We start from the raw sequence: 24,978 nt of genomic DNA, 5'->3' as shown, positions 1-24,978 counted from the left end.
TAGGCAGGCTGAGTGGATGAGGGTCAGAGCAGTTCCCCAGAGAGTTCAGTGTATGTTTCACTTCATTTAATGCTCTTTGAACTTTAGTGTGTGTGTGTGTGTGTGTGTGCGATATTACTTTTTATAGATGCTGTAAAAGAAAAAAAAAAAAAGTTTTGTTGTGCAAAGAGAAACAAATTCGGGTCAGCTGAGGCCTTGGCTTGTATTGGCAGGCACACACACACACACACACACACACACACACACACACACACACACACACACACACACACACACACACACACACACACACACACAGTGGCTGCCAGATTTCCCTGTGAAAACGTAAACAGACAGTCGCAACTAGCACACAGCATGCTGATCCATCCGCTCTGTGCATAATGCCCCTGTGGAAACACTGAAACAGAACCTGGCAAAAGGGGAAACTTTTTTTTTTGTTTTTTTTTTGGGAGACTTAAGGAAACATCAAAACTCCTGGCAGCCAGCGTTGATGGAGGGAGTGTGTCACCGGATGAGTGTCACACCCCAGCGGTTGAAGGAAGTTTCTGGGTGGGGGCCATCTCATGCAGAACCTGCCGGGGTCTGAGAGCAGAACCGGATCAGATGATACATGTGGAGGCAGAGACATGAGCTGCAGACGAATTTGGGGGGTGGTTATCTTCGTATTTGTGCATTTTGAGCTTTAAGCATCAAGCATTTCAAACCAAGGCCCGCTTTTCTAACGCGAAATTTAAAAAAAAAAGTTGCACCTCTTCTCACTTCTCTCTCCACATTTCTTTATAGTCACACACCTGAGCCTATACTGTAGTGCTCATGCATATTCTCGCACGTATCCTCTCGAATGCAAAAATCATTTCTTTGGGTTAATTGACTCGCGGCGTCTCTCCCTCAGCTCCGTCAGAGTCTCGAGGCAGAGTCAGCTGTCAATTCTAGATTACGGGGCGTGCTGTTGTTGCAGAGAGGAGCCATTGTGTTTATCTACAGTGACAGCTGGCTGGAGGCAGCGGGGGGGGGGGGGGGGAATAGATCTGTCACTGTGCCTAGTTTGTCTGTGATCTGGCATCTGCCCAGACACTCCACCTTTAGCTGGGCTGATTCTAACACACCTCCGCTCTGTCTTCACCCTCTCCTTCCTTCCTTTTTTCCCCCTTTGTTCTCGCCCTCTCAGCAGTCTGCAGGAAGTGTCTTTCACAGCAGTAGACGTGTGGTCTCGTGACCTGCTTTGTCTGAGGTCAACTTCAGCTTTAGTGGGGCATTGACTAGTTTTGCTCACATCTCGTTAATTGCAGATGTGCTTATCGAGGGCCAGGCAGCGCTATTCATTCTGACCCGGGTTATACAGCAGGTGGGCCCACTCTCCCTTTTTTACTCTTGTTTGCCAATTGCATCTCCTCGCCTCCAGCATACAGAATCCCCCCGACGTCCCGCTGTGCAGAAGGGTCCGATCGCTGCGATTATTTCATCATACTAGCAGCTGTATAAGAAAAAAAAAAGAAAAAGCAGTGAGATGAATCACAGTTAGCCCTCTGCTCTGATGCCACTCTTAATTTTCACAGAGGGGGAGCTCCTGTAATGAATCGCTGGCCCTACAACAGACCCGCTCCTCCGTCACGCAGGGCTTCACGGGGGCCGCGTCATGACTTGGCAGCTGTTTTATTTCTACCATTTGCGGGGCAGTTTTTCAGCGGAAGGTGCTGCACACCTCTGCAATATGTGTCAAAGCCGATACTGGAGCACTGGCTTGATTTAACTCCCCGTTTGAAAGTGCCACAGGGCAGGAAAACTAGATCCTCCACGGGGACCGAGCAAGGGTCAGCACAGAGGAAATTCCTCTATTTGTAAACTCAAAGGTTTGTTTGTTTTTAGCTGATTCACTAAGCGCTAGCCGTCTGTTCACACTCTTGCTGCGGCGTTTGATGTGTGTCTCTTTGCTACTTGTGTGGAGTTGTGTTGACATTTGACCAGAGTGCCTCTGTAATCTGTTTTTCTCCTCTCGCTGCCTGTGAGCAGGAGCTGTATAAACATGTCCTTCCTCCACGGGAGGCGAATGGATCACTCCTCATTACAGGAAAGGCAGGGAGACGAGAGGCGCGCAGCCACTGCCGCTGTTTGATCCTACTGAGTGGAAGCAGGCCTGACACAGCCACACATGTTCCATGTATGCACCCACACACACACACATACACACACACACAACAACAACATACCTGCCAGGTGGCTTAGCTTTTAAAGCAAGGTGGATAACAAGTGAATGCTGAGGCAAGAAACTTGTTTCGTTTTTCTGCCTCCACGCTGAAGACAACTGTGGCCTGAGGCTGTTATGTTTTTGGGTTGTTAGTCCATCCTATTCTTGTGAACGTGATATCTCAGGATCAGCTTGAGGGGATTTTTACAAACGTCCACTTGGTGTCAAAGATGAACTGATTAGACTTAAATGGTCAAAAGGTCAGAACACGTTTTTTGCCCGTAACTCAAGAATTCCCACGCTAATTATAACAAAGTTTCAAACAAATGTCTAAAATGATGAAGGTGTGACTTTTTATATCCAAAAGGTCAAAGGTCAATGTCGCTGTGGCATCATAATGTTCTGCAAAAACACTTTTCTGGCCATTATTCAATAACTCAGGAACACAAGGGGGGGGGAGATTGTGACCATATTTCACATTTGGACAGATACTGAATTGGTGACACTAATGTTGGATGTCCACCTTGAAACTGTGGTGACTGTGTGGATCTTCACTGCTGCTGGATTGAAGATGTGTGTGAAGCATCCTTGTGTAGAATTTGTTGCGTCCTTGCAGCTACATGCATGTGAAGCATCATCTGCTGTCATGGTTACAACAAATATGATATGAATCTGGACGGACATGAATCTAAATTACTACTTGACTTGTTGATGGAGGCAGTATTTCTACTTTCACCCGTGTGCCTCAAACTGCTGTCAGCCATATGTCTCAGTTTAATTAAGTCCGCTCTGTCTTTAAACACATTTTCACCTCTCTCCAATGCCGCAGTCGGCTTGTCCTCTACTGTCTCGACACCGAGACACTGTACCCGTCTCACCGCACATGAGAGCACAGCAGCTGTAACGCCTGAGCGGACGCGTGTGGTAACCCGCGCCTCGGCCTCGGCCTCGCACAGCTACTCTGACACAACGCAGCAGCTGATGAGACATCATTCAGACCCACCGGACTCCTCAGACTGGTGCCACCGGTGCTGTACTCTTACATGCCCCGCTGGATGAATGGCAGGCCGGTTCCTACAGGGAGCTCGCGGAGGGAGCAGGGTTTAGACTGGAGTGCAGTTTGATCCAGTACTGGAGGGGTTGACAAAACTTACTTGAGCGAGTTCTGTTTGCTATAGCTTTCTTATTAATCAGTCTACTTACAATGGTATCTTTTATATGGAGGTTTGAGTTGTATAAAAATGGGAAGTGCATGCTGGGCTCTAGTTTGAGGCATCACTTGGATTGTACTTTGTGTTAAAAGGTTAGCTGCTGTGTGCTATATCACAGTTAAGACAAGGATGAAGTGTTATATTCCACACTATTCCAATCTTGATCAATCCTACAAGCTGAAATCACATTATTGGCCATTTCATTTAATGGTGATTGCTAGATTTCCCTGTACATTAATTGGAACTTGATACTTTTAAAGAAATTCCTTTTAATTTCTATTCCACAGTGAGAGATGAGACTTTCACAGAGATAAAGAACACATTTAATTATCTCTTTTGGGAAATTGTGCCATTGGAGTAGCAAAATCATTTAAATAACTTAAGAAGAAGAAAGAAAGAATATCAGTGAAAGTCAAGCAAATGAAGAGGATTAAACATAACAGAATGGTGATTTACCACACAAGGATATATTGGAAGTAAAAGAATAACATAGATGAATAACAACATTTATGCTCTGTGTGTGTAAAATATCAGCAAAAACATAGCGGACCTCTAATCTCTACTAAGGATGTGGACAGATGTGACTTAGTAGAAACCGTCTATAGAGCTCATACTGTATATGTCGTAAATGCTATTTAATTTAATTCAGCTTGATTCACTTCATTTTTGTAGAAGCAAATGTAGAGAATGTGCAGATGTGCACACCAGCTGTTCACTTTATACTGTTCAACAGGAAAGAAAATGACAATAAGCAACTGTGAATTTGTGTTTACTTAGTGTAAATGATCCCTTTATTTATCCAGGGAATTATAAATGAGCTTACTAATTCTTCAAATGCCCCACTTCATTTACTCTCACTGCATTCATCAAGGGTACCACAGTTGAAAACTGGATCTGGAAAAAAAAACCCCCAATCATTAAAGCATTAATCTTGTCAAAAATTGGATTGTATTAATAGTATTTTCAGTGCAAACATAGTTCTTTTTATCAGTAAACACAGAGGGTGATGATCCTGATATGAAATGCATTCAGTGTGTTCTTTTTTTTCCTTCTTCTTTCAAACTGTGTGAAAAAATAATTCTTGCTGGATGAATCTATTTCACAGCTAAAGCACATCATACATATTTCAAGTTGAGCACACATCATACAGTCATGAGTAAAAGGTGTAAGTGTAACCGCCGTGACCCTCCCTCACTCTCCTTCTATCATCTCCAGTAATTATTCACATCTCTCAGGAGTGAGTTGTCAGGCGACTGCATTGCACAGCTTTGACTGCAGGAAGATCACTCTGTGTTTACACCGTTTCCATATCTCTCACTATCTTCCTCTCGGTGAAGTGGCTTCATGCCAAGGCCTTGGGTAACACTTAATAGACCTCTCTCTCTCTCTCTTTCTCTCTCTCTCTCTCTCTCCACCTCAGCACTACCCTGTACCTGTTAAACACAGGATTAAAGTGCACTCGGCAGGGTGCAATTATACAGCGAGCGCTGTTACATCCAGAGTTAAACACAGCCCTCTCGCTCTGCTCACTTGTCTGCTGCAGGCCGCTGCAGCCTGGAGGTAATTGTATTGCTGTCAGCCCATGGTTGATGAGTTGCCAGCGTAATTGCTTTACGGTTTGACCTCTGGTTTTTCAAACAAGCACCCTGGTCAAGGATCTGCACTGGGCAGATGAGGGATGAGAGGGCAGCTGGTGTATGCATGTGTTTTCTGCCTGTGTGTGTGTGTTTGTGTGTGGTTGGTGGAGGCAAGATAAATATGTTAGGCCTCTAATGCTCCGTGCTGCCCCCGTGTTTTGCTATTCTTTACCGTGTCTTAAAGTGCAGCTCTCTGCCTTGCCTTCAAATCAGCATGTGAGTCAATTGAATTGCTGGTTACATTATATGCACACGTATTTGTCTTGGTGACATTGCTACGGAGTTGAAGCATGCTGATGCACATTGTTGAAGGACAACAGGACATGACAAGCAGTGCAACCGCAGTGCCAAACACTACGCACATGATACTATCTCCACATGTTATTCTTATCTTGGTATATTTACATTTACATACAGTACATCCTAATGCTATGCTGGCAAAATGAACAGAAACACAAGTCACTAACTTAACAACCTAACAATTTTTGAACAGTTAAACTTAGACAAAGCAATTTATGATGTTACAAAGTTTCATTATAATTCTCCCTAATCATTCCTCCAGGCTTGAGCTGAATACTGAATCATTTTTCAATCAAAATTGCAAAAAAAAACCCAAAAAACCAAAACAAACTAGAATCTTATATTTTAATTGGACTAAAACACACATTATTTAAATATATTAACACCTTGTAAGAGGTGACATAATTATTCAGCGAGCATTTGTAGCCTGTACTGAAAACTGTTGCCAGCTGTACTGTAACTAATCAACATTAATTCTGTTTATTGACCGAATGACGAAATGAAAATCTTGGCTGTTTTTGGGTTAAGATGTTCTCTGCCTGCTGGTGTCAGTGCTATTTACAGTTTGCCAAAGATGGTTTTATTGAGAAAAATAGCCTCCCCTTGAAAATAGAGAGTGGACTGAATGTTGTTTTTGCTCTTGTAAAAAGACCAACAGAAAGTCTTAAGTCTGTACAGAAACAGTCTGGTCTAAGCTGATTACATCATGTCATCTTCACACAGGCAGTTAACAGCGTGTCAGTGCAGCTCGTTAGTGCAAATGAGCAACACCTGCTGTCTAGTTAACAGCTATCAGAATCTCCTTGTTATATTTTTTAATCGCATTATATCAAATATTTTGAGTTTATTTAAAGTTGCAGTCCGTAAAAGCTAAAAGATGCTAAAACACTGTAGAGGTGAGAAGAACTGCAGATTCATGTGAGAATTCTCTGTGTGTTTATCACTACTTTGCAGGTAGTCGTTTGATTCATTATTCATATGAAACTGTTTGGGTTTGGGTTGACCACCTGAAACAGTCAAGAGGTGATGGAGAAGGAGGAGGAGATGTGGGAGAAATACCAGGCTGACAGCTGAAGAAGGGTGAGATGGAGATGTGAGAGAGAATCCAGGGTGTTAAGTGGGTGTGTGGACGTATATATAGCTGTGTGTGCATAGGTGTGTGTGTGTATCTGACAATGAGTGAGAAAGTTGTATTATCTGTGGTGTGTGTGTGTGTGTGTGTGTGAGAGAGAGTGTGAGATAGTGTGAGAGAATATGAATATTTTTCACATGGTGTTTTGTGTGGGAAAGAATGAGGCTGCTGAACTGTGTGTACGTGTGTGGATGGGTGTATGGCGTGAGAGGGGGCTTTACTGAAAGTGGAAGTTATAGTACACACACAGACACACACACACACACACACACACACACACACACACACAGTGAAAGTCAGAAACGGAAGACTTGTAAGCAAAAGAGAAAGGAAAACAAGAAAGTGAAGCACTGAGTTAATAGAGAAATCACAGTGGGGGATGTGTGTGTGTGTGTGTGTGTGTGTGTGTGTGTGTGTGTGTTAGCGAAAAAATACAGTGTTGCAAGATGTGAAATATTTGTAAAGCGCTAATAAACATGGAGCTGCTGGTTGTTCCTGATGGAAGGGCATGCACACACACACACACACACACACACACACACACACACGCTCATACTACAGGAGGCTTCTTTAAATACCACACATGCGTGTGTGTGTTAATGTGCGTAAGTGCAACAGTGTGTCAAACTCATTCATCTAGCAAACAGTGTGACGGCAGCAGTTGAGGGCTGACTCAGTGGTTTGGGAGCGCTCTGGGGTTGCTTTTAGCACCAACAAGAGAGCTTGTTTTGCGTCGCCTCCGACATGAAGCCTGATTCTCTGTGTGGCAGCTCGTTTCTTCACTGTCAAACAAAATCACTGTGATTTCTCTTTTGGTAATAGAACGTTCACACATCGAAACACACGCTCAGATGACAGTGTATGTGTCTGTTTAACAAGATTACAATGCTAATTATAGCTGCTAAACATTTCTTGTAGCTCGTTTTAAAGGGACAACAATGAAAGTTTTTATTCATCTTTCGGAGTTGTAGCAGTTTCAGCATCCTGTTTCTTCTCACTGCAACTAGCCAATCACAGCCCACCATCAAACAAAACAGCTTCATTTTTAATATCAAATTGGACTTTGCACTTTGACCTACATTTTTAACTAAAACCGCCTGCGCTGACTTGACTCTTTCAGCTTTCCCCTCCGCTCTGACACCTTCCAGCTGCCATTCGTCCATATCTTGTTATTTACCGACCAGTGAGATCGCTCAGATTTAACACAAGAGTTGTGTGTGGCAGCAGAAAACAGTCACCGACATAGCACCTGTTACCAGCAGCATATTGAATAGCCATTAAATTGTCGGAAGTGATGGCTGTCAACCTTTGCTCCCGTCCTTCCTGTAATACCTCACTGATATCACCCAGTAAAGCAGAGCTCTTTAACAGTAGTCTTTATAACCGCCATCATCATCACCATCCAGATTTACAATTACACATTAGCCTTTAAATGTCACTAAATCAACACAAGACGGCAAATATCAGCTGGAGTTGGACCTTGTTTCTCTTGGCTGTTGTGTTTCTTCTCCTCTTCTTCCTGTCACAGTTAAAACAAGCAAACTGATTTCTTTTTTTTTTATGGGCTGTGGTGCAGTTCAGTGAGTTTTATTATTTCATGAGACAGATCGCTGTCAAGGTTTAAAAGACAATTGTGTCCCAGGTTTTATTTTTTTTGCTGTTAATATCAGACTGTGGAATATTTAGTGAACATAGAAAGTAAAGGAAGAAGAACTTAGTTTGGTTATTGCAAGTTATGTCCGTGTGATCATTTCTGAAGGTGTGTATGTTTGGTTTACTCATCACAGGCTGATTCTGGAGAAGTTTTCTAGTCTGTAAAAATAACTAAAGAAATGTGCAGGATTATTTTGGGTTGGGCTTAAGAAAACAAACAGAACAACTGGTGTTAGGAAGATATGGCTGTTCAACAGACAGGCAGAGTCCAGTGAAAGTTGCACTATGGGAAAATGTAGGATTCAGTGTTTTTATAGCTTGGACCATTAAACATCAACATGTCTCCGCCTCTGCTGTATCAATTTTGACCGTGTTTTTAAATCAGGACTATTCTGAGTGTTCTTACTTAATGGAAGTTCAATAGTAAATGACTGCAACATGTATAGAAATAGTGTGAAGTCATTGCAGGCTGAGGAGCGAAGCAGATTTTGTATCAGCCTCTTACCTGAGACATCACTTAAACCTCTGGGAATTTGTGAGTCTTTGACAATTCATGCTAACACACTGGCAGTCAGCGGCAGAATAAAGAATGCAACTTTCCAGCAGAATTTCTCAGTGAATGAAAATGTTGAATTCATCAGTCCCAAGGTCACAATGTTGCCCCTACAACCAGCAACTTTGAGATAGTGAAAAGTTTCATAATTGGACGGTTCAGAGAGTTAAAATGCTTTGCGTGGTGTTCATTTTTAAACCAGTCACACATCTTTGCAGGCAGATATTCACAATGTTCTTTGAGGGTGCAAGTAGTTTTTCGACTGAGTCAGCAGGAGTTTACCTGAGGGTTGGGATAGGAAAACATTGTCACTTAGATTTGAGCAATTTTCATGTTTTTTACTTAAATCTTAAAGTTTTTACATTGACTTGTATAGGATCCACGAGTCCTAGAAAATCATTTAAATGATGTGTGTGGTTGCTCTTTTGTGGGTTGTTTTCTTTTTCTTTTTTGGAGATAGGTGTTGCGTGTTGCTCTGACTGCAGAGATATGACGATACAGGCACATCTGAGGTTTTCTCTTCCCCTGTCAGACATCTCCGGCTGGGATTCCTCTGCCTCTGTCAGACTCCCGCTGTGCGAACAAAGCCGACTCCTCACACCGGTTCAGCTCGCAGCGGGGTGTGCTCACAAATTCAGCTGACGTCAAAACTGTCCTGCCATCCCCGGAGTTAGTCAGCAGTGGGAAGGAAACCTGTTTTTGTAATTTGTGTTTTGATTCGGCTTTGTAATGAAAAGACCGAGAGAATGACTGTCAAACTGTGAAGCGTTCAGTAATGCAGACAGAAAAAAAGTGCTTGTTGGTATTCAAAAGCTTGTCGTTGATTGTTCCTGAAGAGATTTTCCATTAACGTCCCGGTTGTGTTTTTTTTTTAGCAGTTTTACCCATTTGAAAAACACACTCGACAGTTGGTACGGAAATATGTTGGACTGATTTGTTGACAGTGTGAGACCAACATCACACATTTCTAGGAGTTTTGTTTGTTATTCTGCTCCTGCAATGGGAATAGCTGTTGCCGAGGCAACACTTCCTCTCCCTGGAGAGCGTGAGGAAAGGAGAAACCTGAGGAATGACACCCGGCTATATTTTGGGCTGCAGTGTGTGGGCTGAGGAGAAAGCATTGAGCTTCCTGTGACAATGGGTGGGAGGTTCACAGGACATATTGGCCTCTGTAGAATGCTTCTTTCCTGTCAGACAATCGACTTAAGAGCCTGTAAAGGAGCCTTTGGCAGATGAGACATGTGTTATCTGGTTGCACACAATGTCTACATTGCACCTCAAGCACCACATATTCTTCAGTAATTACCATATCTGCTTTGTTTTTTTTGTTCTGTTTGGCATACATCTTGTTAATGTGTCCTCCCTTTTTGTATTAAACCTGGCAGTTGTATAGAAGTAATTCAGGGAGACAATTCACACACTTAAGATGATATTTACCTTCATTAAGAGGAAATGTACGCACTGATCTTTTTGGCCTTGCGCCTTCGAGAACATCCGTTTTAAAACAAGAAGAGATCAATACACACAGCTGTGGAGGCATAAAGAAACAGCTCCCATAGGTGCATGCTGGGGTGGCAGCGGGATGAGAGATGCATCAGCCGCAGCTGCAGCAAAGTGATCAGCAGTAGAGAGCGAGGAAGTGAATCCCACAGCAGAAATAAACCGCTCAATTGGCGACGGCCAACTCTGCCAACGTGTCAGCTGATTCGGAACTCACATGAGCTGCTCGTATTTTTAATCCCGTGTCATGTTAGTGTCAACTCATTTATTTAATGACTACATTTTATTTGCCTTGGAATATACTCTACTGCAAACGATCGACACATTATTTCAGACGCAACACTTTGTTTTTTTTCATCATTTTCTGATGTTTTATAGACAAATAATTATTACTTGCATCCTATATTTACCATAAGTGTGTGATCAGCTGGTCAAAATAAACTGTAAACTGCTTGACCTTTGCTTAACATGTACGTACATCGGCTAGAACTCTAAACAGCATGCACAGTCATGCACAGCTAACAATCTACAGTACATCCCAACATTTAATAGGCAATCATAAATCCCCATGATAAAACACTACACACTGTGCAGTAATAGTGTGCAGTTATTTTACAATTATCATACAGTTGTGAATTGAATTATAGGCGAGTAAGTGGTTGACATATAAACTCTTCTGAGTACTGTATGAAAATGAAGCACACTGTTCACTGAAGTGCACTGTACACACAGTAAGCTCCTGGTGATAGTTATAAATAGCTGGAACAACATTTGCAACACACATATTATCTCTTCAGCAAACAGATCACACGCAGTCGTAAAACACGCTGCGCTCAGAAATGTTGGGGAATCTTGATCAGACTCCATCTGTCCTCTTTGTCTTGCCTCCTGTGTCTTTTTATTCCTGTAACGCGGACTGTGTGTGTGTGTGTGTGCGTGCGTGCGTGCGTGCGTGCGTGCGTGCGCGCGCTCTCGTCTCCCGGGCGTTTGTCAGAGCTGTTAAACAGATTTAAAGCCGGTGTTTATTGTTGTGCTGCTCCGCCCTGTTATTGCTGCATTCTCTCCATTCTTCTCCCCTTAGCACCCGCTGGCCAGATGGTGTCACTCCAGGAGCTAATTCAGCCCTCACACATGTGTGTTACGCAAACACATTTGTAGCGACATACAGGATTTAGGATTTTCATTCACACACACACACACACACACACACACACACACACACACACACACACACACACACACGCACACACGCACACACACACACACTTGAACATTAACTGGCTGAATTATACTGTACACACAATAGCATACACAACCACAAATACTTTGCATGCACATAGACAGCAACACACACAGCTCAAGGAATACTTCAGGACAGACACACACACATTATTTTTTCATTCATGAATGCAAACATGACAGGTGCATACAACCATGCATATTCAATATGTGTTTACACAGATCACACAGATAAACTAGCAAAAGGTTTCATTTTGTCACCACACATTCCACTAGTTGACAGAATAGGGCAAAGAGAGAGACAGAGAGAGAGAAAGGCAGAGAAATGACAGGATGGAGGTCAAAATACACACACACACACACACACAACAGCAGCATTCCCAGGTCCAGAGAAAATCTGGAGGCCAAGAGCCACTGGAAAAACCACCAGACAGGCTCCAAAACTCATCAAAAACATCCAAATACTGCAGATCCCTCATGTTCCTGCGTCCTTGTCCACAGCCTGACACTGCGCTACACTGAATGGTTCAGTGCAGCTGATTTAAACCGATATTTAAAAAAACGCCAACGGCCTCTTTCAGCTGTCACAGATTAAATAGTAAGACATGTTTCACCAGTAGTTTAGCAGCAGGCTGATTTTTCAGTTGCAGAAAAATAAGATACTTTAGCGCCTGAAATGTACCTGTCCTTGTCTCTCCAGCAGCTACAGAACATTCAGGATATTTGTAGTGTATCATCAATGCGGCTTAGGTAGTGCACTCATTAGATTTAATACTGTAATAGTAGGTTGTTGTCTTCTTTTATTCCTCCTTTCATCTTTGACAGGGTAACTGACACACATGGCGGTGGTGGAAAAGGGATTTGTTAGGAGGTGTAAAACTGCTGGGGTGGGATTCTGCGCTGACTCAGAGCGACTTACGCCTTGTACAAAACTGCCTATTAACTTTCTTCCTCTTTTGAAGGTGGCAGATTGCTGACAGCAAACTAGATTTCACAGTTTACATACATATATAAAAAAGTCATTTTTCTCTCTTTAATAGCATCAGGATTTTTTTTTTACTGACTGCGATGTTTGGGGTGAAACACTACATGAAATGTCACCGAGCAAGTGTGTGTTCAGCTTATTAAATATGAGAATGATTATTCTGTTTACAGAAAACATCCAGACTCAGAGTTCACACGCGTGTCATCGCCTCCAAAGTCGACTGTTTTTACCACAAATCATCTTGATGCTTTACTCCCACACGATTCAAATTCAGCATTATATGCACTGCTGCAAAAACAGAGAGAGTTAGCGTGGCGACAAAGCGAACAACAGAGTGTGAAGCAGAAAGAGAAGCAAAGTGAGACAAAGTGAAGGGGGGGCTGCTTGCGGTTTGGCTCCTGTTAGCTGGATGAGTGTAGCGGCAAACTGACCCGCCAGGGATTAACACCTCACGTCTCTCCCGTTCTATTTCCCCGCTCTCCCATAACACACTTCATAAAGCAACACCGCCAAAAAACTAGCTTACAATCACAAAAGATTAGGCCTTTAACCGTGAAGTCAAACGAACAGGAAAAATACAGCACATCGATTAACAAAAGGTGAAAAGGATGTGGTCCGTTTAATCCGTGTGCTAGCCAATTATGCAACATTGATCACTGTAGAAATGTGTGCTTTCCCTTGTTCACAGCCTGATAAGCTTCTTGGCACACAATGCGCTCTCTCTTTTCTCTCTTCAAGGCAATAACCCTCTGATTATATGCTTTGAGTGAAGCAGGGAGGCTGGGTAAATGAGTGTATGCTCTAAGTTAATCAAAGGTGTGTTTGATGTCGCTGACAGCAGCATTAGACTGGAGGTGTGTGCTTTGCCGTCTCTCTGCGTAGCTTCACACGCGCGGGACTATAAAAGCCAGCGAGCGCCACGCGAGTAAATCAATCCAGTCTACATCATGACAAGTGAGAGTGATTTATCTGACATGCCGAGAGCCGCGGTAACGCGTACAGAATCAGTCCGACAACTGAGCAATAAATCTAGCAAGCGGCACCTCAGCCGGCTTTAAAAAGGAGCTAAACACTGCTGAAAAGGTGCGACAAATGACTCCGCTCTGCTGCATTCATGCCACACGGAAAGATGATAGAGACCAACTTAGCATTTGAAAGTTACCGTTCACCTCGGGGTTACTGGAAAACACTTTTCATCTCGGTTGACAGATGTTACAGGCTTCCTGGGAATTAGCTTTTATTCTTCAGTTTGTGTGTGTCCAACCTGTTGAAGTTTGATGGATATGCATTTGCGCCAATGCTCAACTAGTGATGAAACATGTCAGTCAATCACAAGTCAGTCAAACTTCTTTAAATAATTAGACAGTATCTCACTGCGGGTTCAATTATGATACATATGATATAAATAAATACAAATAAAATGTCATAAGACCCTCTTAATGTACACTATATAATGACTTTAATGCCCATTGTATCTCAGCCTAGAATAACATCAGGTGCAGAATTTCTGCGTTAGCTCTCCACAACTGGACTGAGTCGACGTGTTTGGAGCCTCGTCACACCGCCCCGGCCTTCCACGTAACCGCTCTCGTCTGTCTGCATCCACTTAAGCGGTTTTTAACCAAATAGTTTCAGGACGTAAAGAGGAACTGAAACAGGAACTTTGAATGTGTCTGTGTCTATATTTTCGTTTCATAGTCTAAACTGGGAATTCGACGTCTCAGAAGATATATGTTAAACGTCAGGGAAGGATGTTGATGCACAAACCTCCCAAACATTAACAGTGGGGTCTTACAAAGCTGATTGTTTGATTCAAGTCTGGAGAACAAAAATATGCGATATAAAAAGTGTATAAATATTTACCTCATCTATCAGTAATCCCTAATATAACTGTTTTCTACCATTGTATGGCACATTAGATCTGTCCTTTTTTTCTTAGATACCTCGGCTTTTCTTGTAGCACTTGATGCACCTTTAATAAACCTTAAGCTGCAGTTTTTTTAGTAATCCATTGCCATTTTTGCTCCATTTCTAGTGGTGATGCTTCGACAGTGGCAAAGTTTAAATAGGGCCAGCTATCCTCTTTTGTGGCATAGCTTAATGTCGAGGGAGGTGTACCCCGCTGAGCTCTTTGTGTCTTTTAAATAATTACTGGCCTCAGAAAGAGGAGACTGCAGTGGAGAAAGCATGATGATGTGCATTAGACACCACCATCTCTCTTTATCTCCCTCTCTCTTTTACACACTCTTGTCTATTTCCTTTCACTCCAGGCTCCATTTGTGAGACTTGTGCCTTTTGCCTTCTGGTTTATGCATGCCTCATGAAGACCCCCTTACCCTTTGCAAGCAATTTCAGGGTTGCTGACATTCCTCTGTGCAGAATGCATAAACCTTCCTTTGGGAGCTGAGTGTGCTTCCACTGTGAACCTCAAGGCCCCGGCATAACCACGTAAAGCTGTACACTTTATTGTTGCCGGCATGGAAACCTGTGTTGGATTTAATGTACTCATACCCACACACACACACACACACACACACACACACACACACACACACACACACACACACACACACACACACACACACACACACACACACACACACATACACACACACACACACACACACACATACACACACACACACACACATACACACATACACACATACACATACACATGCTCCAGTCCCCATGCAGCCTGGAATGGCAACAAAGCTCTCCCGTACTGTTGCCAGGGTAACGTGGTCGGGTCAAACCAGTCGAGCAGTATCTCCTGTTCCAGGCTGAGACCCCCCCCCCCCCCCTCCCTCGACACTGCTTCCCCTCACTTGCACTATCACTGTTTCTGTTTCTCTGTCCGTCCTCCTTATCCTCTCCTCTTTTCGTCTGTTCCCTCCAGCTCATCATATCCTAACACACTTCTCCACTTTTTGGTCACTGTCACATTTGTGCCCCGAGCTGAACAGGAGTACAATGAGGAGATTCACCACTCAGTCCAATGTGTGTAATTAAAGGTTGTAGAAATGATTCATTTTGGACCAAAATGCTAAAATTGACACCTGGGAAATGTTTTCTGACAGTGCAGGTTTCAGTGGCACTGAATGTGAAGAGATAACATCATAATATAATAAAAATTAAAGTATTTTTTTTAATGTACAAGACCTAGTTCTTATACTGAATGCAAATGTGGCATATTCACTGGCAGCCAAGATGCAGTTACTTTGCAATTATTTGGAAAGTGTAAATGTTCCAAAAATGTAATGGAAACGACACAGATAGACTATTAAAATGTCTTTATTACTGATAGGGCACCAAAGACACAAGACAAATGTTCTAATCTAAGTCCAATTGGTTTATGATGCTCAAGCTCAGATATTAAAAATAAGATTAGCCAAAATTCTGGCAGACAAAAGACTAAATTTAGCAGCATTTTGGCCCTTGAACTGATGTGCACCGTACATGGCAGCAGTGGTTTGTCCTGAGATTTTATACACGGGGTCACAGAGGGACTGCAAGGACATATGTATCATCAGATTAGATTATACCTTGTGTAATACTGCTCACTTAAAAACTTCAAAGTGACACGCAGTCATTCATTGAACACTTTGAATCACTCAAACTTATGAAAGGCGTGTGACAAAAACCGAAGCTGACCCACATCAGAACTTTTTAGAAGGGTAATATTACGTCAGGGCCTCTTCCCAAATACACATTCATATTTCATTTTGAAACAGTACAGCATTGTGTGAATGGAAAAGGGAATTCATGCTGACGTTGAATGGAGCATGAATGAGTAATGTGTGGCACACGGGGGGGGGGGGGGGGGGGGGGGGGGGCTGCGTATCGTCAGCTCAGGTCAAGTCACTGTTTGTTTGGATTTGATTGTTTGAAGAGCTTGTCTGAAAGTCTCAGTGTAACTCTGGTGATGCTGCTCTAGAGTTTGGAGAAGCAGAATTTCAGTCATTTGCTCCCATGCCAATTTTGTGGCATGTCCTGTTATTTGTGCTCTAGGCAGTTTACATTTAGGGTGAAATGGGGACACAGCATGAGTGTCAGATAGAGTAGTGACATGAATGAATGCTCACACGATTCAAATAGATTGTGTTGTTTTGTACTTGCCTTACTGGATTTTGTACGACCTAGAGGTGCCCTTTTAAAATGTTTTAACCATATTTCTGCTGTATTAGGCAACGTTTTAGAATTGAATGAAATAGAAAAGAATTTCACTTTTTGAAGTCCCAGATATTGCAATAATGTAATACTTTAGCCATCTAAGTTGCACTTTTAGAGAATTTTCCATTTGACTATCAGTGTCTGTGCATGCCACTGATTTATAGGGGTAAAATACTACAACAGCCTATTGGTGACCTTACCCAAATTGTGATTAGAGGGTTGGCTTGAGTGTTAGGTTGATGGATCAGTGCGGTGTGCATGTCACAGCTTCAGCTTCTAATGTGTTATCTAATCAGAGGCAAGTGGCGTAATCTTACAACTGGGGTAATAAGAACTTGTAGCAACACAAAGTCTAATGGTCGTTTAATTTAAAGGATAGGAGTTCAAACCTTTTCCTTTTCTTTTTTTTTAACGACTGCCAAAATCCAGATTATAATTGGAAATGTACAAATGATTCAACAAAAAAATTACCCAGTGAACACTAGTTGGTAAACATATGAATACATTTATGGAAATGACAGATGAAGATGAAGATTTAAAAGAAAATCAATCTACATTTCACACAAGAAAAAAAACTTTATTGTTATTTTTGGATCATTACAAATGTTATTTCAACTTTAGATTGTGCTCATCTCCTACAACTGCTGTGTGGAAAAGGCATTAGTTTGCACTCTGTCTACTGGATACGCAAAGATGACACCAATCCTCATTTCAGATATTTAATAGAATTAATGATGAAGGTGTCAAACTCCCATCTAATCATTGTAGTCCTCATGTATCACTGTGTGTTTTCTACCTTGGCTGAGCAAAGCAGATGATAACCAGCGGGGCATCCGCCAGAATGCAAATAAGACTCCACATTTCTGCAAAGTTGATGCTTAATTGATCCCAGCACTCGCAGCGGGCTTGTTCACCGAGGCATGTTTCTATTGTACTGGAGGTTCAGCTCTGCCTGAAAAGGGGGGAAACACCTGGTCGCATTCTCAGCATCCTCTGTTGTCAGTCTGTAGTCGCTTTGTCCTGGTAACAGCTCTTTAAAGACGGCTCTCCAGGTAATGAATTGCATGAAAAGGGGCCTGCTAATACCGTCTGGCCTCTCATGAGAAATTAATGTGCTGCCTTGTGGGGTGAGAAGTGCTGCTGTGAGCTGCTGTGTGATGTCAGTGCAATGACATTAAATCCTTCTGTTAAAGTGCTGTCGGCCTGTGAGATGGGTTACCTCACTGACTTTTGTCACAGCGTTAGCATATATCACAGGAAACTATGCTGCTCTTGAAAGTTTCTCTGATACATTCATTATTATCACTATTCATAACCTTGTTGTTTATTTGAGCTTCACAGAATAACCATAAAGTCTTGCTAGTCAATGAGAGAATCTTTTGTGCTTAAAACTAGAAAGAAGAAAATCTAATAACTAGTAACACTTCATGTGTTTCCAAACAGCTTCTCTTGGGAGACTGGGAATGTAGCAGCAAGTAATAATAATAATAATAATAATAAATTACATTTATATAGCGCTTTATGTGGTACTCAAAGTCGCTTTACAATTTCCCTATTTCCCTATTAAAACTATGTAAACAAATCTTTATTAATTAGAAAAGAAACAAGAAAGAAATAAGAAAGTCATTTATGCAAATACTTCGGCAGTTTTTTGTAGGATCTTTGCCCTCCCCTCCCAAATGATATATTAATATAGTTTTGACTTAATATACTATAGACTTGAATTGTTTTCCCCCATGGAAACATACAGTATTTTGTGAGCATTTTGTTTGTCTGCCTTTTTTTCCATATGTTAGTTTTTTGCAGCGGCCAATGTGGACAACTTTCGTCATAGAAAGGTGTCGGTCATTAGCAGCTATAGGGCTAATGCGCTAGCCACGAGCTAAGATAACCTAGCCTGGGAACCAGACGGATCTGCAAGCTCATGTTTTATTTGCATTGGCAGATGTGTCTGGCTCCCCTTTCATTTAGACAGACCTGGCCTGGGTCGGGCCAATCTCCAGCATTTATCTAACAGTTACAGTGACTAACAGAGTAGTGCTGTTGAGCCATTTTCATGAACACATTTGATGGCTTCCGCTGATATCAAACAGTCTGTTGAATCTGCAATCACAACAATATTTAACAAATTATATTTTCCCTAAAAGAAGAATAAACAACTGCACTCTAAGCTTTTGTTGATTTAAAAAAAAAAAAGGATGTGTTTGCCGTACTTCTTACAGGATTTGGTAAGTTACTCAGCCCTATGTCATACATTTTGTTGTTCTAATTGGTTGTAGGTTTGTCCAAATGCATCTAGAGGCATTCTAGCCTGTGCCTGTTGATAACACCTCTTGGAAATCGAAAATGAACTGAAAGGTTCCAGACTAATTAGCAATTGTGAACTGGTCTGGTGATACCAGGCTACTAACCCCCCCATGGAGCCAATAATTGAATTATTCATATGGAGCACTAAGCTGACTGCAGTCGGGCAGAGCACTGCTGGCTGTGAACAGATGTTGAAATGTGAACTAGCAGCCCTCAGCCTTGAACTCTACACAGCTTCAAGCTTTAAGCCGCGGTGTGTCGTTCAATGACACAGTGACAGTAAATGCATGCCTCCACGACAGGCTTTACCAACCAGCAGCATGTCACAAACTCCACTTGGGCCTGAGATGTGGAAATAAGAGGCAGCAGAAGCCCAGAAGGAGGATACAATTCAATCAGCCAACACACAAGCAGACAGTCTGGCAGGTGTGCATGTACGTCACTGTGTGTGTGCTTTTATCATGTTGGCTATGTTCATAAAGGTAGCTTCAGACTCTGGAGAAAGATTGTTCTTAATTGAACTAAAAACCAAATGAAATACGCTCCTCCTTGCTCCTTCATGAGCTCTACAGAGCGGGAAAAAACCAGAAAAAGATTTTGTCTCATGTGAGCCCAACAGTCCATCCACACTTTCTGCTGTCAGTCTTGAAGCACACTGATGTGGGGCCAGTGTGCTATACAGCTACTATATTACAGCCATTATAGTCAAAAGTACAGGCACTGTTATATATTAACTGTCCTTCCATTTCAAAAGTCATAAAGAAAGCGAGGGAGGTACATTTAATAAAGTGCTGTAGGGCAGGAGTGGATGAACCCAGTTACAGAGTAAGAAGTAAAGCCAACATGTCCGCAAGGAGGCAGGGATCATTTCATTGGTCTACGCTACACCTGGCCTTCTGTGTTGTTGCACAAACCATCTGAGAGCAGAGCAGAAATCTGTCAGTCAGGAACCCCCAAGTCAAACTCATTTTTAGCTGTTCCATTGTACATAGGGCAGTGCAGGATAATAGCATAGCAGGTTATATACTTTTACAACTAAAAATCAACTGAAATGGAAATGGGAATTGAAATAGGCAGGCCAGAGAGGCACCAGATTGAGTGATTCAGTGCAGCATGACTCATTTTTGTTTGCTGCACCACTGCTAAATGTTAACAAAATTGGCTAAACTACTCTCAAACCACATGCTGGCACCGCTTCCTTCCTAACACTTTGTGAAAATTGAATGTTTTCACATCACAGATGATGATGATCAAAGAAACTTAGATATGAGTCTTACAGATAATAGCCGAATTTTTACATGTAGCATGTTGTAGAGCAGTTAAGTGTCAGCTGGCTGACGTACAGGTTCTGGACTGTAGTGTAGGGCAGTCACCATGAATGATACAGTAAAGTGTACAATCAGTAATGCTGAGGATTTAAAAAATATAGATAGGATAAAACAGGAACCACAAGCACATGACAAATTAAAATACATCTTTCCTCATACTGTTGCAAAATGATTCAGCTGCTGATTATGTGTAGAGGGCCTAACACTGTATAAATAGCTAGCAAATGGTTTGCTAACAAAACACCTCATCAATAGCTACTAATCGAGTGTTCTTGAATAATTCCATCTGTTTAATGAGCAATGGGATCGCAGAGTTCTTTTGAAAGTAAAAAATTGGTCCGTATAGCCAAACCCATTAGATTCTATTACATTCATTTGGCAGACACTCTTGTCTAAAGCAATTTACAGTAAGTGCATTCAGAGTGAGTTGGAAATGCTGGAAAATGTTTTAAACATATGGCAAAAGATGAGGAGTGACTCTTCAGTGAGAAGTCAGAACAGCAGAGATAATTAAACATCAGTGTAAGAACCAAAGACTTGGGTTAACATTACACACCAGTGTTAGTTTGCTTTTTTAAAACACTTTTGTTTTATTTAGTGCCAAGTTGAATATATCCAAGGTTTCAGAAAAATCCCAGTTTTTTGCTTGCAATTACAGCTTGGAAGTAGAGTTGAACAACTGGTAATTATGGTAACTCCCACATGACATGAAGGCAGCATAATGCCACATGGTGTGTCATAGCATTGCAAATGATGGGAACCCGATTATGCTAACATGCTTGGTCAGTGCATTACTTAATTATTTATTTTTTGTTTACCACACTGAGGCTCGAGCATGACCTTAGCATACCACAGCAGCTGATTTCTCACTAGCAACAGTAGCCCAGCCACAGTATGGTGCCGTTTTCATATGCCTGTGCAATTCCTTGTCAAGGAGTGAGATAGAGGAGAGGGCGAAGGAAAACCACAGAATGAGATACTTCAGGCAGTTACAAACAGTGTTTGGCTCCTATAAACAAACACCAGCTCCATACAGGCCGTAACCCAAGCGTGAATGGAATGATTGGTTAAAGGGGGGGAAATTGCTTGGTCATAGTCTAAGTGTAGAGCGACTGTATTTCCTCCTGTGTGTGTTAAAGCAGCACTTCATATCATAAGCTCATTATATCTGAGCCATAAAGTGATTATGGGCTCCAGTAAGGCATTGTTCTGCTGTTGACAGGATTAAAGATGACTTCAGAGGGAGAGTGAGCATCGCCGCTCTCTACTCGAGTGCTTGCTTGCTTTGTGTAAGCCAGCACTGAAAGAGGCTGCGTGCTTGACTGTTTGCCAGCTGTGACAACCCCTCCCCTCTTTTTTTTTTATACATTCATCTCCTGCCACTCTGTCTATCCATCTAGATATCTATCTGCTTTGTTCTGTCGGAAGGCTACATGAAGTATCGTGTTTCATAGACATGTCATCACCTTGTGTACAATTGTTTCAAGGTTTTTCAGGAAATCCTTGACACGAAAGAGCAATAAATCTGTCCTGTCACTGTGGAATCATTAGTATCTATGTCAGTGTGTGTGAGTGCAGAATATCCAAAGAAATATGTAAAATGTTTTTTTACGTTTCTTTGCTGGGTTTTTTTTCTTCTTGTTTTTTTGTTTTATATCAAAAGTAAAGACTTTGTGCTACAGGTTGTATCGTATCCACTTGGCATTTTTAATCATTTTGTTTCTTTTATTATTGGCAATATCATCAAGGACCACAATATCAAGTGTATCCACTGTGCATATATCATATATATCTTTATCTCACATACACTTTCTCATCTGTTGGCATCTAGTTTCTAATGTATTCTTTTCGTCTCCCTGCAGAGGAAGACGGGAGTCGTGAAGACGCAGGAGAAGAATGAGCGGTGGAAGGAGAAAAAGGTAGCGAAGCGCCAGAAGAAGGAAGAAGAGGAGGCAGCGGCTGAGGAAGAGGAGAACGTCCAGCCTGTCGTGGACGCCCTGGAGAATGGCTTCCTTCATCACGCCCAGCGGGAACAGGAGAGGATGAACGAGAGGCTGCTGAAGAAGACGTACTCCAAGAAGAACAAAATGGTCAGTATCTGCCTCAGTGGCTTTTTTTTTTATATTGAGTCGGGAAATCTCATTGAACATCAGTACAGCATAAGTTATGAAGGTTACATGTAGGTTGCGTGGACTCTTTTGTGTGTGTTACATCTTTGTGAGTATGTGAGTCCAAACTTTTGCCATGAAGACAGAGGAGCCAATCAGCTGCTTCAGAAGCATCCAAGTCTTTTTGGGATTGGTTAAGACTATTATTTTTGCGACTCACTTCTTCAAAATATACACGTTGTAGGAGAGTCAGCAAGGACTTTGTACCACAGTGTTGAGGTTGTCAAGAGATAACTTCTCCTCACATGAGACACTTAAGTCCCTTCTATCACTGCACCATCAAATCACATCACAGTGTGATGAAACTGGAGAAAATCATTTTCTTCAAATCCTCACTTCTTTTGTGAGCATCTGTTAAAGGCTGAGTAGAGATATAGCCTGTCTGGAACTGTCTACTATTGACTTAATATTGAACCAGTCATTTTGAAGATTGTGTATTGTTTTTTGAAACACTCACTTGATTTTTCATTGTTTTTGAAATAGAAACTTGTGACAAAGCTCTTATTTTCCTTGAAGGGGAAGTCCAAATCATTTCCAATAATGCATCATGTGATTGTTCAGAGCTTTTGTCATCAGGGACTTTTGCTAATTTCCTAGTTATTACATCTGTCAGATTGTGGTTGGTGGTGATGTTGAGCTCTACAGTAACTTCCTTTTACTTTCAGCCTCCTTTACTAGATTTGATGTTAATAGATGTGGCCGATATTTAATAATTGCCAGGTTTGTGGTCTGAGCTTTGTTTACTTTTTTTTAGTTTTTTTCTTTTTTCAACTATTAATATCTCCTATTTCATTTTTGATCTTGCATTAACAGTGATATTTAACATGTTACTGTGTTGATAGTGTTTTACATTTACATTTCCTACTGCTTCTTACATATAGTATATCCACCTGTGAATTACTCTGACTTATTAGGTGTTTAAAGTGAACACTCTTCCATTGGTTGATGCCACCCTACTATAGGGAATACAGAACATACAGAAAATAAAAACAATAATAATACAATTCACACAAAGTAACAAACAACACGATTTACAGCAGAAATACAAACAGAGACAGCATGCAACGACATTTAGCCAAAGATATCAACATCATTCATAGAAAACCCGTATGTTCACACTGTATAAAATCTGCCAAAAGAAATTTGAAATGCATGCTCGGGATCAGCTCTTTCATTTAAGCAAGCTTTTGCACATTGTTCCACTTGCATGCCAATTTTCCAACCTCAGTACTAACCTGATTTTCTTCAAGAAGCAAATAATCCTGCGATCTAATCTAGTGTGAAAGTGATATATAATTGAGAAGACATGAGATATATGTAGGAAGTTTGCCCACTGGTGTTTTGTAGATAAATACAATAGAATGTTGTTGAACGGCACACTGGTTTGCTTGTTGTCCAATTGCACATTTGTATGCAAAACTAAATTTGAATGGAGTTCAGCTGTATCTTGGGCTCGGCAGTGTTACTACAGTAAAACACACAACCGACTCATACAGAGGTTAGACACACAACAGTAGGCTACATTGAACTTGGTAATTGATATTCTACTTACGCTGTACTGAATGAGTAATATGGGGCTATTGTGCTTCTTTAGGATGCTTTGTGCATTATGCTCGCTATAACAAAAGAAAAACAGACACATAAGAGCTGCAAGCCAGGGAACTATTGTAGGAGGAATCACTCATCTCAAGGATTTAGACTTCAATAAAATGTAACATATGTGACTAGTACACTGATGAGTCTGCTAACAAAAGTGTGTGTGTTCATGAACAGATTGCTAGTGCGATGCCTTCAGGTGTGTTTATCCTGACATTCCATTCTTGTTTTCCTTCATGACTACTGAAGTAGGTATTTGTTTGTTTATGCAGATACAGTGCTGTAGGGGGTATATAAACAAATGCACTTCAATTCAGATTGTATTGTATTTTACTGTCATTACCCAAACCATTAATGTGCAACGTGCATATACTGGAAGGGTACAAAACAAAATGCTTTTATGGGCGTATATTTTTGAAAGTGCAGAGAGAAAGTTAGCAAAGTGAAAAGCCTGGCTTCAGTCCACCTCAGAGTGGACTGAAGCCAGTCAACTCAGGGTGAGAATAATGTTATACCCTCAACCCCACAAAACTGCATTTATGTTCCCTCAGTACAACAGCAACTACATTGTTTTCAGTCAGAGGCTTTCTGTGTCACTGTACGGCTGTAATGAATGTCTCTTCAGCACCTTGCAGCGGCTTAAGGGAAGATTTTGGCTTTGGTTCACTGGGCTGGTTAAGACACATTGACCTCATGCATTGTTAAAGTCCCCTGAAAAACACCTCAGTCCTGTGATCTGTGGATAACTGGAGACACCTCCCTTCCCATCTGGACAGATTTATGAAGTACAGCCTGCTGTCTAGGCTCTGGTGCTCCTATTTACAGTCACTTCTAAACTTTCCAATCCCTTCTTTTTATTTCTTGTGTCAGACTCTTACCTTAATCTCAGTGTTTGGTTGAAGTATTGCTCACTGTCTGAGATCATGCTGTTAAAACCTCTTTCAACCTGCCCAGCTTCTACAGTAGTTCCCTGCGTACAAAGATCTGAAGCCCGTCTTTAATACATAACTA

General features: G+C 41.6%; 1 protein-coding gene across 11 annotated transcripts in view; it reads left to right on the top strand.

The window, feature by feature from the left end:
• The window catches only part of fbrsl1 (fibrosin-like 1), a 283,201-nt gene that overhangs the window by 57,771 nt on the left and 200,452 nt on the right, over positions 1-24,978 (top strand). For all 11 annotated transcript variants that reach the window (XM_062418360.1, XM_062418353.1, XM_062418354.1 and 8 more), the window contains exon 2: positions 22,066-22,293. In XM_062418360.1, coding sequence (XP_062274344.1) covers positions 22,066-22,293 — 228 coding nt within the window. The remainder of the gene's footprint in view (positions 1-22,065; positions 22,294-24,978) is intronic.

The sequence above is a fragment of the Scomber scombrus genome, chromosome 4, assembly GCF_963691925.1.
Source record: "Scomber scombrus chromosome 4, fScoSco1.1, whole genome shotgun sequence".
Classification (NCBI taxonomy): Eukaryota; Metazoa; Chordata; class Actinopteri; order Scombriformes; family Scombridae; genus Scomber; species Scomber scombrus.
Note: the sequence above shows the minus strand (reverse complement) of the source record. Positions and strands in the feature narration are given on the sequence as shown.